Here is a 15,486-nt window from a genome sequence, read left to right as displayed (position 1 = left end):
AGCACAAGAGAATACACTGAAATCTAGAGCTCTGTCTTTACTACAGGAATGTATAAGAACTAGATTAATGCAGACTAGTCCAATGTGCTTCATATCTCAACTATAATGAAGTACTTCTATATATTCTTCCTTCCTAAGAGTTTGTTTAGAGTTCCATGAGTCATTTATTTTCTCTCAGCTAGAAGCAGTGGTTTAGCACATATGCACAGCCTCACTGCAACCAATGCCACTCTTGCCAAAGAGCCATAAAGAAGAAAGAAGGTAAGTATCTGCTTCAGGAGAAGGGCAGGAACATTTGGAACAAGGCAGGAGCTGCCGCATGTGTGCAATACTCGATGGACTTTACCATCAGCCCCTACCCTAGGATCCCACACAGACTGGTAGCTGATGTGCAGGGCAGCCCAAGCTAGCACGCCTCTAGGTGGCAGCAGATGTCAGACGTGAGGGATCTGGCTCTAGTTGTGTCCCCAGGAACTGCTGTCTCCCTAATTTCAAATTACTGTTGTCATGGACTGTTTCATTCTACTTATATATGTGTCTGCTCCCGCTGAAGGTGAGGTGTGTTCTGCTAAACGGTTTTGGAAAAAAAGAGTTGAATGAGTGAGTTGTACCTCAGTGCAAGATTACCATTGCCAAGGCAGAAAGAATATAGTAGCAAAAGGGGTTGAATAAACAAAACTACATGGATAGTAATTTGCCTACTTCATGATACTTTCATCCAAACTGCTTGTCATGTTTACATCCAAGTTTGAGACCTATGAATTGATTTAAAGGCAAGCTTTCATAGTGCCTCTCATCCTTGCTTTCCTGGTTTCAAAGGGCAGATTTTCCTCTCTGAAGTACAAGAGTCAGGGCTTAGTGTTTGCTTAAATCCAGTTTTGCTGCATCCTTATATGAGCTGCTAAGTGCTTTAGAGACCTTTTCCCCCTCAGTTTCTTAAATTTTTGGCCCCATAAAGGAATTGATGAGGGTTTTGATCATTCTGTACCACAGTAACAAATAGCAGGCATCTAACCCCCTTACAACCAGGATTGTGGTTGTCAAAGCTGTAGGGGACAGTGTTACATGTGAAAAGCAGCTCTGAAATACCCTACTTAAGTTTTCCTACCAGCAAATGTCTTTCCTTCCAAACTGACAGCTCTTTTGGACCTTCTTTTCACTGCTGGACAAGCAACTTGTCTCTAGAACTTAGTTGAAAGTAAATCTTAGATTTTTTTTATGTGGTGGGTTTTTTTTTTAATCAAAAAGATAGTATCTCCAAAAAGTAGATAAATTCCTGGGATAACAGGCAACAATCTGATGTAGTTCTTGCATCTGATTAAACTATTAAGTTCTGGCAAATACAGAAGCAGCAGGAAGATGAACAGTTGGTGAGGGTAACTGAGCATTTTTGCTGGCTGAGCATTCTGAGGTTGGCTAGCACAACATCCTTCTTTACTTACTCTTGTTTGCCACTTCTTTTATCTCTTGCAGGATTTCAGCTTCCATTGTTGGGTTGTTACAAATATCTACCCAGGTTCCACTGATGCCTTTCTGCTCAGCTAATGCCATCAGCTTCTTCTGATTGGGAACCACAAAGCTGATCACATAAGACTGGTCACTGCCACAGGATGGCAAGAGAAGAAAAAAAGATCCAAACAGTTAAGACTTCCATTTCAAGGTGTAAAATGCTTACTTGATGTTAGATACACAGATCCACAGTGCTTTTTGAATTCTAGTTATTCCCCCATACAGAATCCTTCTTATATATTAAGTCTTCACATCTGATGAGTTATCACAAATATGCTAAGTTGTTCTCCAACATCAGGTTTGATTGGTATCATGCTTTGCTGTAACTTCATCACTGAACATCTCAGTTTAGCTTCCCAGCTACCTCCAGTTATTGGCCAGTTCTCTTTGAGTTTCTCTTCATGGGGTGTGTTGAAGGGGAAGGGAGAGGAGAGATAAGGACTGTTTCCAACTCAGTGGAGAGCTTTGGATTTAGGTACAAAGTGTCCAGATTAATTTTTTTCTGGTATTCTGCCTCTTTGGGGAAGGGATGGGATGAAATTGGCATGTATTAAGAGAAGAGAAATGCCAGTGAGAGAGACAGGTAATTTCTTTTAGTTTCAGGGACACTAGGCACCTGTGCTACCTCAGAGATGCTGTTTATGACCTGCACTCTGGAAAGAGGGCTTGTTCACTGAAAACCACAGAAACATTATAGTATATCATTGGAGAAGTGGGTCAGAGCCTGTATTTCATGTTTACTCTAAATAGTTTCTAAATTAATAGCACTCTTACCTCTTGGCATAAGCACAGATGTTGTCAATCAATGGACAGTTCTTCAGTGCTGCCTCTACTTTGCCCAGAGATACATATTCTCCTGCTTGCAGTTTGACCAAGTCTTTTTTACGATCTAGAAGTCAAGGAGGAAGGGGGGGAAAAAAAACATCTTACTCCTTTTAAACTTCTGCAGTTTCACAGTCTCCTTTGCATTTGTGCAACGCTATGCACGATGCTGAAATGTGAATTCAAGTAGCTTATTAAAATGTTAAAGAGCTTACAGCATGTACGTATTCTGCCAGCTTCATAAAGGCTGCCCTAAACAACTTTAGCACTACACTTCTTGTCATATGAATTTGCTGGGGACTCTTAAGTTTTGATATTAATTATAAAGCTTTAAAATAATCTTACATTTATTCTTTAAAATCCACATGCTAAATTTGGATTGTAGTAACGTCACAGGAAACAGCATCTCACTTCAGCATGTCCCTATAGCTGTGAGGACTTTTGTTTTACACTGGGATTCTGCAAGCAGGTAACCTTAAATAGGTTAGTTCTGGCAAAGCCAATGGGATTAATAACATGGTTTTAATTATGCTTAGTTAAGATCTTGTAACATACTAAGACAAAAAAATTGAGGCCCACCTATGATCTGCAGACACCCATCAGGATGAAACTCCCCTATATCTCCTGTACAGAACCATCTCTGACCATTCTCATCAATGGAGAACTCTTCTGTTGTCTTCTCTTCATTTTTGAAATATCCCATTGAGACATTAGGTCCACCAATTACAATCTCTCCTCTAGGATTAGGCTTGTCTTTATTAGTGTAGCCCCCTGAAAACAAGAAAATGCCCATACAGTTTTAACTTGCATATTCTGCTGCCACAGGAATATTTTGAAGCTTGAGCTTGAAGTCGACGCACAGAAATTGATGGCTTTTACAAAGGATGAAGAACAATTACTTCATACATTATACCTGACTAAGCAGACAGGCAAAACAAACCAGCTGAGCAGCAGTTAAATTAGTTACTCTGAAATCAGAACATAATACTCTCACCTTCTTGCCAGTCTCTCAATTTTATTTCACAACAAATAAGTGGAGCTCCAACTCTGCCAGTGCTGTAATCGGCAACTTCAGGAGAGAACAAGGAAGAAGAGAAAGGTTTTGTCATTTGAAATACAAACTCAAGCTGTAACAGTTAAGTGACTACTGAAATTGAGAACTACAGCTATGCTGACTTCATAAAAACCTACCAAAGCCTCATGTATATCTAGATCTTAAATAATGTATTTCCAGAAGCATTTTAACTACCTTCTGTAATTGTTCCAGCTCCGCATGTTTCTGTTAGTCCGTAGCCTTGACCAACAGGACAGCAAAAACAGATGTTCATAAATCTTTGTGTCTGAGGGGAGAGTGGTGCTCCTCCAGAAAGCATCATACGAATATTCCCTCCCAGCAGTGCCTTTACTTTTTTAAACAATAGTCTTGAAAGAAGGGAGGGAAAAAGAATTAAAACTCATTCACACAGCTCATTCTTACAAAGAGACACAAACTCTTCTTCCTATTGGAACACCTTAAAAAGTAACATGGTCATTCAGAGACTTCAGTGGGCAGCAGGGTTAACCAAAAATGTTACCTCTTCTAGATGGTAGAATTCCTGTAACTTATCTACACAAACATTCCTGTTTTATTACTACAACAAAGCAATCCAATGAAAACTAACTAGCCATCTGCTCTGAGGATTAGTCATCCCTACCACTAAATATCCTATTTCCAGTAAGACCTCTGCTTTTTTATTTTTTTCAGTTAGTCATTAGATGATACTTGCATGTGGGATGAGAGTAGTTTGATGTCAGGTATCTTAGATTACTGTTCTAAGAAATCACAAAGAAATCACATTTGAATTATACTTACACATTACACAGAGGTGCGTCATATCCCCTTTTGATTTGTTCCAATTTGTAGTCATAGCCTATCTTGAACAGAGTTCTCTGAATGTAGTTCATCTCTTGAACTTTACTCATGACATTTTTATAAATTCTGTCCATAATTTCCTACAAAGTGTTAAAAAAGCAAGGAAAATGACCATATAGGACAGACTAGCATGTGTAAATTAAATTGTGTTAAAAAGGAAGGAACTCCCGTTATTCCTCCATGAAAATGGAGTGTAAAGGTCTGCATCATTACTTAGACAATGTGTAACTAATACTTTTAATGTGTGATCAGTTAGTCAAATTATAGACCACTGCACCTTGGAGCTATTTGAAATGGTTGGGATTAAGTATTGAAAATGCAGTAGGAAACAAGTGACTCTGGCCAGCCTGATCTAGTGGGGGGTGTCCCTGCCCATGGCAGGGGGGTTGGAACTAGATGATCCCTGAATGATACTATGATACTATGACTTTGCTGAACTTCTCTCCATTAGCTTTTTCTCCTCCCACCAGTATTGCTAGAAAGGAAAAACCCTTATGCCAGAGTATATATCCTGTATTAGAGACTGTGACTCAGTGACTTGCTCTTGCCTTGTCTGCCTGAGTAACCATTGTGTCTCTTCAGGCGCACTGCAGTAATTCCTCATATCCTGTGCCCTTCTACAAACAGCTCTAAACCTCAAATTTGGCTTTAAAAAGCTTCCTACCCCTCATTCTGAAGTTGTCCGTTCTATCAGCCATAGCTATACATCCTGGGTAACACACCCAGTGTGCTAAACGTGCTGTTATGTGGCTTACACTTAACACCATCACCTGTACTAAAACATCTCTTTGGCTGGTATATGCCATGCAAGATTTATCATGCTTAGGAGTCCTGAGGCTGTACTTTGTCGACAGCAACTGGCAAGTGTGAGGGATTTGATTTCACCATTTCCTTTTCAAGGAGAAGTTTTTCAGCTTTCAAAGCAATATGACTGCAGTAATTCTAGTTGCCCAACAAAAACTCCACAACTTTGTCTCAGATGAAAAATCCATTTTCATTGAAATGCTAAGCTTTTGATCACTAAAATATACAGATATTCTTGTGCACAGCTATGGCATCAATACTTAGTTCAGGCAATGACAACTGGACTTTCTGTATTCTGCTTTTTTGTCCCTACTGGTGACAGTTACACATGAAGAGTTAAAAAGAAAAGTCAAAAAGCATAATTTTTTGGATGAACACATCTGCTTTGGCACACTTACAGGCACAGCTGCCATCAGTGTAGGCTTAAGTACAGTACAGTCTCCTTTGCTTCCCTTCTTGATTTTACTGGACTGTAATAAGGAAAAATACATCAGTTTATGAAGCTGAAACCCCAGCAGATCTTTAGAAAAGGACTAACAAAAGAGAGGGATACATTAGCATGTAATTTGTTTACATTTCTTCCTTTGTCCCTCAAACATTTCCTGTATAATGTTTTTCCCCATTGTGATGGAAAAAGTAATGATTAACAGCAATTTCAACCCAAATACTAGCTGGCTTACAAGCTGAGCCTGGTTAACTCCACTGTGTATCTCTTTCACAAATCCACTTTGTATATATTTCTTTTTTTTCTTCCCTCCAGCATATGCTTTCTCCTCCTTCTTCACCCACGAGTGGTTTTTTACCTGATGCAATCTCTGTACCAGCAAAACATGCGGTAGCATTTCTTTCCAGCCTTATATGCTCTTATTTACCTTACTTGTTAAGTGGAAAAAAGTAGAGAGCTAAATAGAAACACTACAGTAACTGGACAGAGTTACTGAGATGAAGTGAGACCAAAAACTTAACATCACTTCAATCAGTCTTATATCCAGCTCATCTTTCAATAGCTGTTCTTACCCTGCTACCTAATGGTTTTCTCTTGCATTTCCTAAGTATCACAAAAGAAACTATTTCAATAGCATTTGTATACTATGAACACTGCTGTAGTTCACCAGGAGCAGTCATTTGCACCATTTTCTGAAAATATTCCATATACATCAGCATTTTTTCCAAAGGAAGAAGAGAGCTGAGCAAGGAGAGAACACAGTGCAAAACTGAAGTTTGCTTTTTCTTCCCCCTGCCCCTCACCTGATCCGACAGGGTGAGTGGAGAGGAATAGCCAATCCTGCAGCCATATGTGATGCAGGAGATTTCTGCTGTCAGCTCTAACACGTGGGCCAGAGGCAAATAGCCAATGTATGTGTCCTTTGGTCTAGGAAAGGAAAGGATTAGCTATTATTGATGCACAACTGGACTGAAAACACTGTTTAATAGTTTTATTGTGTGCTTAATTACTACTTTTTGAAAGACTTGGATCCCAAGTGAGGCTTAACAGAACGGTGCAATTTCAAACCATGCTTTTTAAACAAAATGGTGACAATCCTACCTTACTGCAGTCAGTAAGAATTACAGGATTGGCTTTGTTTTCTAGAATGAAAGATTCCTTTGTGCCCCACTGCTATTTGCTCTCCTTGTGGGAGATTTCATCCCAGGTACCACAGTAAGGGTGAGATCACTCTATTTTAAAATAATCATCAATGATTTACAAATCCTTGACGGCCATCACAGCATCTCCTTCTAAACTGTGTTAGAGCTGATCACTGAAGTTCTGAGGTTTATTTTGGGAAATAATTTCACAGAGACTTCTCAACAAGAAACTTAAGAGCTGCCACTTAACAGAAGCTTTCAGCATCAAGTCAGAGCTGGTTTTATAGCCCATCACAACAGGAGTTTAGCAAGGTAGATTATTTCAGCTATTAAACCCTTTCTGAATGCAGTGCCAAACACACCCACGTTCCTGAGAAATTGCTTGAAAATATCTGTGAGGGAACTGCAGTTGTCAGTGCACAAGTTACTACTTTTCTGCTCATGGAGTGATGTATGCTTGAGCAGATTCTGCAGCATGTACATTATCCATCCAGTGGTTGTGTCTCTATTTGAATGGACATGGTAGGCTCTGATACTTCTGAGGAGATTCTAGCTGTCTGAAGAGATCTACACAAAATTTCCCTTGTTTGATTAGAAAAGGAGTCTCCTTATCTGGTGGCATCTTCTGTTGCACAAGAGTGCAAAAAGCCATCACAGACCCAAAGCTAAGAAAAAGTCAAACCAGCATGTTAGAGGAGCTAGAACAGCTTTTTTCTCAAACCAGAGGGCAAGTTGACAAAACCAAGACAGATATATTGTCAACTAAAGATTAGTATGCTTACAATAAAAGAAATTTGCTAACACCTGATGCCAGCAACAAATTTTCTATATACTTGAGTACTTTTGGAGGTTCTGGTTTTTCTCTCTGTACACAAGAAGTGTTTCTTACCCCAGTCCAGGTATTCTCTCACACTGTCCTGTCATTCCAGCTATTAAGTTTTTATGCATCATCATCACTCCTTTAGGTCTCCCAGTAGAGCCACTGGTGTACATTACCAAAGCCAAGTCTGTAGGAACAGGTCTGCTTGGTAGGATGCTTGCTACAAAATGCAGGAGAAAAATTTGTTATTGATTATTTACTTTCTAATGGCTACTTCTGTAATTAGTCAGTGTGAAACCGTCTGTAATGGGTGTGAAATAGGTGCTCTGGGAAAGGCAAGCTGCTGAAATGGTGCTAAGTGATCAGTGGTGGGTGCAGAGGGAGAGTAGTGATTTATTTTTAAGCAAGGGAAGGCAGATTTTGAAAGAACTATCAAATATTTGGGCATCTACAAGCTGGGTGCTACTTTTGCCATCCTGTCTTATAAGATGACTAACAGCTATAGAAAAAGCAGCCTGAAGACCAAGTAAACCTGTCAGGGATAGAGAAGGAGAGAAATACAGCACTGGAAAGAAACAATAGGTTGAGGACTTAACACCCCAAGCCACTGCAAGTCAACTTTCCTGTCAATTAGCCTTTCAAATCCAAGACTGCAGAGCCAAGACTACTGAAGCTGCTAGCTACTGGGAAAGCAGTAAGCTGACAATACTTAACTTTTGACTTTTGTTTTAATCCCTTGGCCAGAGGCTGAACTGGCAAACTGCCACTATGTTTGTGTCAGAGACCTGCATGGGAGGGTTAGTCTCTGCTGCACACCACCCTTCACCTAGGCCTCATTTCACTGTTAGTGTTGCTTGATCAGTGTTGTGTGAAGTGATTCACTCACAGTTTTCTGGTTTGGCTCCCAGTTCTTCTACTGTCTGCATACTGTGAATCTCCACATTTTCAGGGTATTCTGATTTATTGATGGTCTTCTTGTCCACGTAAATGATATGTTTAAGGCAGGAGATTTGTGGCAATGCAGCCTATAAAGAAGAAATCAAACTTAGCACAGACTGCACTGTAAATTTACTATAGGGCTACTTGAAGCAGGGTGAAGCTGGTACCAAATTACCTTCAGTTTGCTCTCCAGAAGTTCTACACTAGTGACCAGGTATGATGCTCCACACTCATTGAGGCCGTAGGTCACTGCCTCTTCACCCAGGGTGGCATACAGTGTAACAACTGGTACAGGAAAGGGAGGGGGAACATGAAAGAAATGTGAAATACTACTAAATGCAAAAGCTCTTGCTTTAGCTTACTGGAAAGCATTATGGAAGAATTTAGGACATAAAATTAGCTCAGTTAGAAATTTTCTAATTTGGAAATAAACTGGCTTTTAATTTTTCCACATCAGAATCTTATGATACAAGAGACCTCTGGAACAAGGAGGACAGTTGTATAGAAAGCATTTCTTTACAGAGAGAGTGGTCAAACGCTGGACCAGGCTTCCTAGAGAGGTGGCCTCTAAACCTGACAATATTTAAGAGGTGTTTGGATAATGTCCTTATTACCATGTTTTAATGTTTGGTCAGCCCTGAATTGACAGGCAGTTGGACTAGATCACTGCAGGTCCCTTCCAACTGAAACAGTCTGTTTCATTTCTCTTTATTCTATAAAACAAGAGAGCTATGTGTTCTGTCCCCGAGCTCATGGAGAGGGGTGACTAAAATTGCAGGGCAGCAGTCACATCTTAAAGCTAAGCACTTCTGCAAGCAGCTCTCGGCAGTGTCAGCTGCTGCGCTTGCTCCCATGAAATTAATGATGCGGGCAGGCAAAGAATCAGACTGGTTTTCATATTGCTAGATTATTTTTAACCATGGCTGGTTACAGTGCTGCCATTTAAGTGCCTCCCAGGCATGAAGGAGTTCACGTCTTCCCATCACCACTCTACTGAAAAAACCCTGCCCATAGTATTGCCTTCTACCTTAAAGGAAGAGTTAAGGAGAGCATCACACGAACAAGACGAGCTCCATCTGTTGCAACAGTAGGAAGCATATGTGGGGAAAAAAAAAAAAAAAAGAAAAAAAAAAATAAGAGGGGATTGGACGTGGCACTCAGTGCCATGGTCTAATCATGAGGTCTGTGTTGATAGGTTGGACTCGATGATCCTCGAGGTCATTTCCAACCTTAGTGATACTGTGAAATTTGAACCTCCAAAGTGCCCAGAGAAGGGCAACAAAGCTGGTGGGGGGTTTGGAGCACAACCCTTAAGAGGAGAGACTGAGGGAGCTGGTGTTGCTTAGCCTGGAGAAGAGAAGGCTCAGGGGAGACCTTACTGCTGTCTACAACTACCTGAAGGGAGGTTGTAGCCAGGTGGGGGTTGGTCTCTTCTCCCAGGCAACCACCAACAGAACAAGAGGACACAGTCTCAAGCTGTGCCAGGGGAGATTTAGTCTGGATGTTAGGAAAAAGTTCTTCACAGAGAGTGATTTGCCATTGGAATGTGCTGCCTGGGGAGGTGGTGTAGTCACCATCACTGGAAGTGTTTAAGAGACTGGATGAGGCACTTGGTGCCATGGTTTAGTTGATTAGATGGTGTTGAGTGATGGGCTGGTTGGACTTGATGATCTTGAAGGTCTTTTCCAACCTGGTTAATTCTATTCTATTAAAGGAATTCAATATTCCTGTGAAATAAGGTTCATATGGAAAGGGCAATAAGAGAGTAATGTTATATAGCTGATTCTTCCTGCCTCTTGAAACACAAGGTTCAAGACCTAATTAACCATCCTCTCCTACTTCACAGCAATGCCAGCTCTTCCATTACTGTCCTTTCACAGCCCCCCTGCCTACTCCACTGTGGGACCTTCTTATGCAGGTAGCTGCTGTTAGTACTGGGAGAAGAGGAGGCAGCTTGGTGCAAGTGAAAACAGTGACAACGGAAACTATAGGTCATAGTGTGTTGTGTGCAGACTGGGCATGTTAAGTGCATGCTGACCTCTGCCACCTCACGAGGAAGTTTGTAGGCATCATGTCAGATCAGAGATTTTTGAGCACTTCATTTTGTATTTTTTTTGTAAATAAAAGTCCCATCTACACGACTGTAATGAACTTGAGCAGCTTAAAAACATCACCAAAAATCTGTCCCACTAGCATACCATTTTGATTACTCTTTCTTCTCTCTTCTAGTAACAGGTTCATGTTTTGGGTGCATAAGTCAGGATACAGACAGGAAAGACTATAGAATAATTTCAGATTCTGGGGCCAGAACTGTCATTATCTGACATCTTCAGAGTATTTAAAACAACCCAACCAAATAGTTAATTGTACTGTTCTGCCATTATCAAATCTAGAACATTGCTACAATAAAACTAATCTCTGAAGTATGAGCAAGTGAATTTTAGGCATCTCCTCCATGCACAGAAGAGACTGGAAGCTTCTAAGAATCAGACTGCAGGGAGAGTAAGTTTGTGAAATTCTTACACCTTCAGGACTGGCAGCTTCAAAATACTTAGCAGCCAAACCAGTGCTGAGAAACGGTTCTAAAATACATTAGAAGTGAAAGAAAAAAAAAGTCCATCACTCACGAGGAAAGTTGTACTTGAAGCAGGTCAGAGCTACAATCATCCATTCTGCTCGTGTCTCACAGAATATGACAACTGTACTCTTTGGGGTTAGTCCCAGGGCAGTCAGTCCACTCCCCAGGCGATTCACTTTCTCATTCACTTCTTCATAGGATAACCATCTGTAAGTTCCTAAAATTAACTGGTGAGAAAAAACAAAATAAATTGTGGTAACAAAGCTGCTGGTACAGCTCTACAAGCTCGTGTGAGCTGGTATACAACACCATGAGGACTGCCTTTCACTGAAGGAAAAAAAGTGGCTTTCATTTTTTCATGAAGTAGAACACAGAGCACATCCTGTATTCTGTTATTTAACTACTATAAAGAGGATGCTTCATATCATAAAATGTTGATGAAGGAAGACCTCAAAGGAGACCCTCCATTGCGGAGGCAAGATGCAAAGCAGCTCAAAAGCAAAAGCAAATTAAGCACAAAATTGTAAGTTTTACCTTTTTGAACACTTTTCCATTTGGCTGCATTTCATTTTCTTCACTCAGTACTTCTCTGGTCCCAAGACAGTCTTTCTTCCCAAACTTTGCTAAGGCATGGTCAAACAGCTTGTCCAGCGTGTCTGCTCCAGGAATGTTTATGTTTGCTAGTGAGTCAAGATGCGTGACAGAACGGTAGGGGCTTCCAGGTTTGTCCGAGATGGGTTTGGCTTTCAAACGTTTTGCCATAGCCTTTCTCTTCTTTGCATTGGTAAGAAAATACCAGGGAATAAATACAAGCATACTGTACATATATATCACCAAGTACACAGGCAGCAAGAGAATGGCACATACTTCTAGCCTAAGTTTCATTGCAGGGTTTTAAAAAAGAAAATCTCTTATTGTGTTCTGAAGCAGTAGAAGAAGAGTAAAGCAGCAGTGCCGTGTGGTGTAAGAAGCAACAGTAAGTGAAGCTTAGGTAGTTCTCTTGCAGAGCAGCTGCAAAAATTTTAGTAACCTTTGAGAGCCAACAGTGGACACCTGTGGGTGAAGACCAGAGCCAAGCAGAGAGCAGGGGGAAGAAAAAAAAAAAGAATTGAATTAGTAATACTACAGGCTACTAGGCTTAGTCCTCCTAAGAGTTCACTTCAAACATCAAGACAAAGGAGACTAAAGTAACTGAACTGAGGCATGCTGCAGCAGTGTACTGCCCAGAGACCAAAGAAGAGGAATTTTTTCCATACTTGTTTGTTGCATCCACAAATATTTAGTTTTCAAAGACTTCTCCCCACTATCTGTGTTTGAATAGTTCAGGGCTGTTGAGACAAAGTCTGTCCTTCGCATCATAACACTGCGTGTAAGCCACTTGAGTAATGCTACAATTGCGTAATTATGGGAAAGGGCAGCAGTTGTCTTCCCCCTAAATATTTGTACTACACAGAAAACATGCAGTACACTGCTGCTTTTCAGAATATTATATCAATTTATACTCAGATTGAAATGTACCTTGACAGAGTCTTACAAAATCTCTGTGTTGTGGTCTAAAAAACTATATAATATTCCCAAACTGCTTTATTAACTTGGCCCCAGCACTGAAATTTTGATCCAATAAGTTTCAACTATGAATGTCAGACTCTTGGAATGGATTAGCTTTCCCCTCTCCAAAAGCCACTTTGATACATGAATTTCAGAAGTCCAGGTATAGAAAATGGAATGCACTTGAGTGGTTTAATCCAATTTAAAATAAAGCACCACTTAGCAAGACTTGGTCTGCATGTCAGAAATCTTTCCTCATTAGGGAGAACTGGGCCTGAATAAAGACCAGATGTGAGGGGGAGAAAAACAAAAGCACTACAGCAAACCACAGCTGCAGCTGGCCTGCTGGTGTCTAACCAGCCTGCCCTGATGGGTAGAAGATACAGGTTCTTATCTTCATCTGGATGGCCTGCAAACATTCAGTGATGCACACAGAATGAAAAGCAAAAGGCACCTAAGGTAGGGAGTAACACTGACGGCTTACTGCAGAGCCCAGTCCTGGACAGAATCTCATACACAGAACCCATGAGAACAGGGGAGTTTGCAGGGCTCCATCAAGAATTAAAAGAATGTGGGCACACCTCAAACTGTACCTTTATTAACATACAGGTGATGAGGCAGGCTACAATTAACATTTCAGACTAAACAAGACTACTACTAGCACCATAACAGAAGTCTATTAATAGGTCGTTGGGGTTTTAGTAGGAATTCCAACATCTGCAGCTCTGTTGTAGCCACTATCAACAGCATTTAATGTAACATAAGATTAAGAGATCTGCAGATACTGAGAATAACATGATCACATCAATTGTGTAAGTTACATCTACAGAATAAAATTATTGAATGCTACACTATGCTCAGACTTGTTCAGGACAAAGATTATTCCACATTTTTATGGAAAGAGGGAATGCTGCATTCTTTTCAAAACGTACATGCTTATTCTGCTCTATTTTACCGCATCATTCTCAACTGCTCAACAGTCACACCTCAGCAGGAGGGATACCATTTTATTTCCCTAAGCTCCAGTTCTCCAAAATGATGGTTTATTGGTTTTTATTACAAATCCTGTATGATATTTTCCCTCCAGTTAATTCATTGCTCCAAAAGCAGCAGTCAAGCATGTATTAAAAAAACAACAGAAAAAAAAAAGCCAGCCACAGAGCTAAGACTAGTTAGGAAACTTTGGTGCACACCCAGGAGGAGACACAATGCTGCATGTTCAAATAAACCCCATGGAGAACTCCCACTGCTCTGCTCCTTCCAACAAAAAGCATATGATCAGAGACAATGACTTGGATGAAAAGCAGACCTGAACCAATGCAAGCAGTGTAACACCACGAGACAGTGTCACAGCTTTGCTGCAGCTGAACAGCAGCTTTTTCAGTAGTTCTGCGGGTGCAGAGCTGATCACTGACGATCAAGAACTGGCCAATGTAGAATAGCAGGAGAGGACTGGGCTCTCATTTACTTTAATTCTTTAGCCAATTACCAGTACTATAAGAAAGGCGTTTAATTTATCTTTTCCATTCATTTTAATTGTCTGTGCATTCATTTTATGCATTATATTTAAGCTGTTTAGCAGTTTGTATAATACTAAACAATCACAAAAATTTCAGAGTGTTTTCTGTTGGTGTTACTACAACAGGCACAAAGAACTAAAGATTGTATGTTCACATGCTGATTTGCTTACTACTTTCTAATTAACTCTCTACTGACTAATGATCTTGATATATAATACCTATTTATTGAAATCATCTCATCTTTCTACTGTCCTCCACCCTTTCTTACTGCATCTGGACAACAGGGAGCTGAAGTCTCTGGGTAAGAGCTGTCTCTTTTATCCCCCCATATCTGAAGTGATGTGGATTTGCTCCTATTGTCAGCTAATCACCAATGAGATACAAATTAATTATTATAATTTATAGTAATTTATAAAACAGCTATTTCAATATTCAGTTCACATTTAATTACTAATTAAATATTAAAACCCAGCTAATTTGTACACATTTGTGGCAATTTAAAATCTATTTTGACCAAAGTCAGTTACAATTCATAACAGGCATCAGTTGAAAAAAGAACTTACTAAGGCCCAAAAAGTTGAGGCTTTTTCCTTTGATCACAGTCACATAACAACTGACACAGACACACACATACACAGAGAGGTTTACTTACAAGGTATCTGACAGTGATGACTGAGGGTTTTTTCAGTGTCAATTATATCTATATGAAAACAGAAAAAAAGAGGTTGGCAATGGGTTTTGCCTTGCAGAATGGAGGAGCCTTCAGAATCACTGATGCTCCTGAAGAAATGCCTATGAGTTTAGGCAGAGGTGGCACAGGTTACTCATACAGAAGAATTATTCTACTATTGGAAAAGATGAAGCTTACATACTATAGTATACAGATAAAGATGAAGCTGACCCAAGGAAGTGGAATTTTTATGGGAATCCTCCCCATTAAAACATGTTCTGAATAAAGCTATAAAGAGAAGCTTAATTTTAATTAACAAAACCAGCCAGGAAAAAGACCGTCAGGTTCCACACAGTCCATTCTTCTGCCTCAGGGCAGAGCAACAAGACCTTTATTACTCTTAATGGATGAGTATCAGTAAGAAACATTAATTCAGTACTATCCATAGCATACACTGCCCAAGAGAGTCATAAAGAACATGAAGTAATTTGGGTACTGAGTTAAGAGGGAAGTTTACAGGACAAAAGCACGGGTTTGGAGGCAGCGAGGCTTCACTGGTGCCATGACTGGCATCAAAAAAAAAGATGCCCAGATGTAGCTATACAGATATGGCTTCAAAGTGCTTGCTGCATAATCATTCTCTTGAACTTCTTGAGTTTGTATATAGAAAATAGGCTTCACCTATTTGAAGTCTAAGATTCCAACCAAAGTACCAGTTTTTATGGACAGAAACTTTGTTAAACATCCCTTACAAAATTCTCCTACAAACATTTTCCC

At 40.1% G+C, this 15,486-nt stretch overlaps 1 protein-coding gene across 12 annotated transcripts in view; it reads right to left on the bottom strand.

The window, feature by feature from the left end:
* ACSL4 (acyl-CoA synthetase long chain family member 4) overlaps positions 1-15,486 on the bottom strand; it is a 56,816-nt gene that overhangs the window by 2,162 nt on the left and 39,168 nt on the right. For 7 of the 12 annotated variants that reach the window (XM_068152018.1, XM_068152021.1, XM_068152020.1 and 4 more), the window contains 14 exons: positions 14,692-14,739; positions 11,506-12,024; positions 11,021-11,198; positions 8,569-8,678; positions 8,341-8,479; positions 7,524-7,674; positions 6,296-6,419; positions 5,446-5,517; positions 4,184-4,323; positions 3,581-3,753; positions 3,326-3,400; positions 2,911-3,102; positions 2,284-2,398; positions 1,443-1,600 (listed from right to left, as the gene is read on the bottom strand). In XM_068152018.1, the coding sequence (XP_068008119.1) occupies positions 1,443-1,600; positions 2,284-2,398; positions 2,911-3,102; positions 3,326-3,400; positions 3,581-3,753; positions 4,184-4,323; positions 5,446-5,517; positions 6,296-6,419; positions 7,524-7,674; positions 8,341-8,479; positions 8,569-8,678; positions 11,021-11,198; positions 11,506-11,856 (1,978 nt within the window). In that variant the 5' untranslated portion in view covers positions 11,857-12,024; positions 14,692-14,739. The remainder of the gene's footprint in view (positions 1-1,442; positions 1,601-2,283; positions 2,399-2,910; positions 3,103-3,325; positions 3,401-3,580; positions 3,754-4,183; positions 4,324-5,445; positions 5,518-6,295; positions 6,420-7,523; positions 7,675-8,340; positions 8,480-8,568; positions 8,679-11,020; positions 11,199-11,505; positions 12,025-14,691; positions 14,740-15,486) is intronic. The other 5 variants (XM_068152026.1, XM_068152028.1, XM_068152029.1 and 2 more) reach the window with 1 other exon arrangement.

This window comes from Melanerpes formicivorus, unplaced genomic scaffold (genome assembly GCF_026170545.1).
Source record: "Melanerpes formicivorus ecotype bairdi unplaced genomic scaffold, bMelFor1.0.p_v2 SCAF_22, whole genome shotgun sequence".
NCBI classification, from domain to species: Eukaryota; Metazoa; Chordata; class Aves; order Piciformes; family Picidae; genus Melanerpes; species Melanerpes formicivorus.
This window is presented reverse-complemented; position numbering and strand designations above follow the sequence as displayed.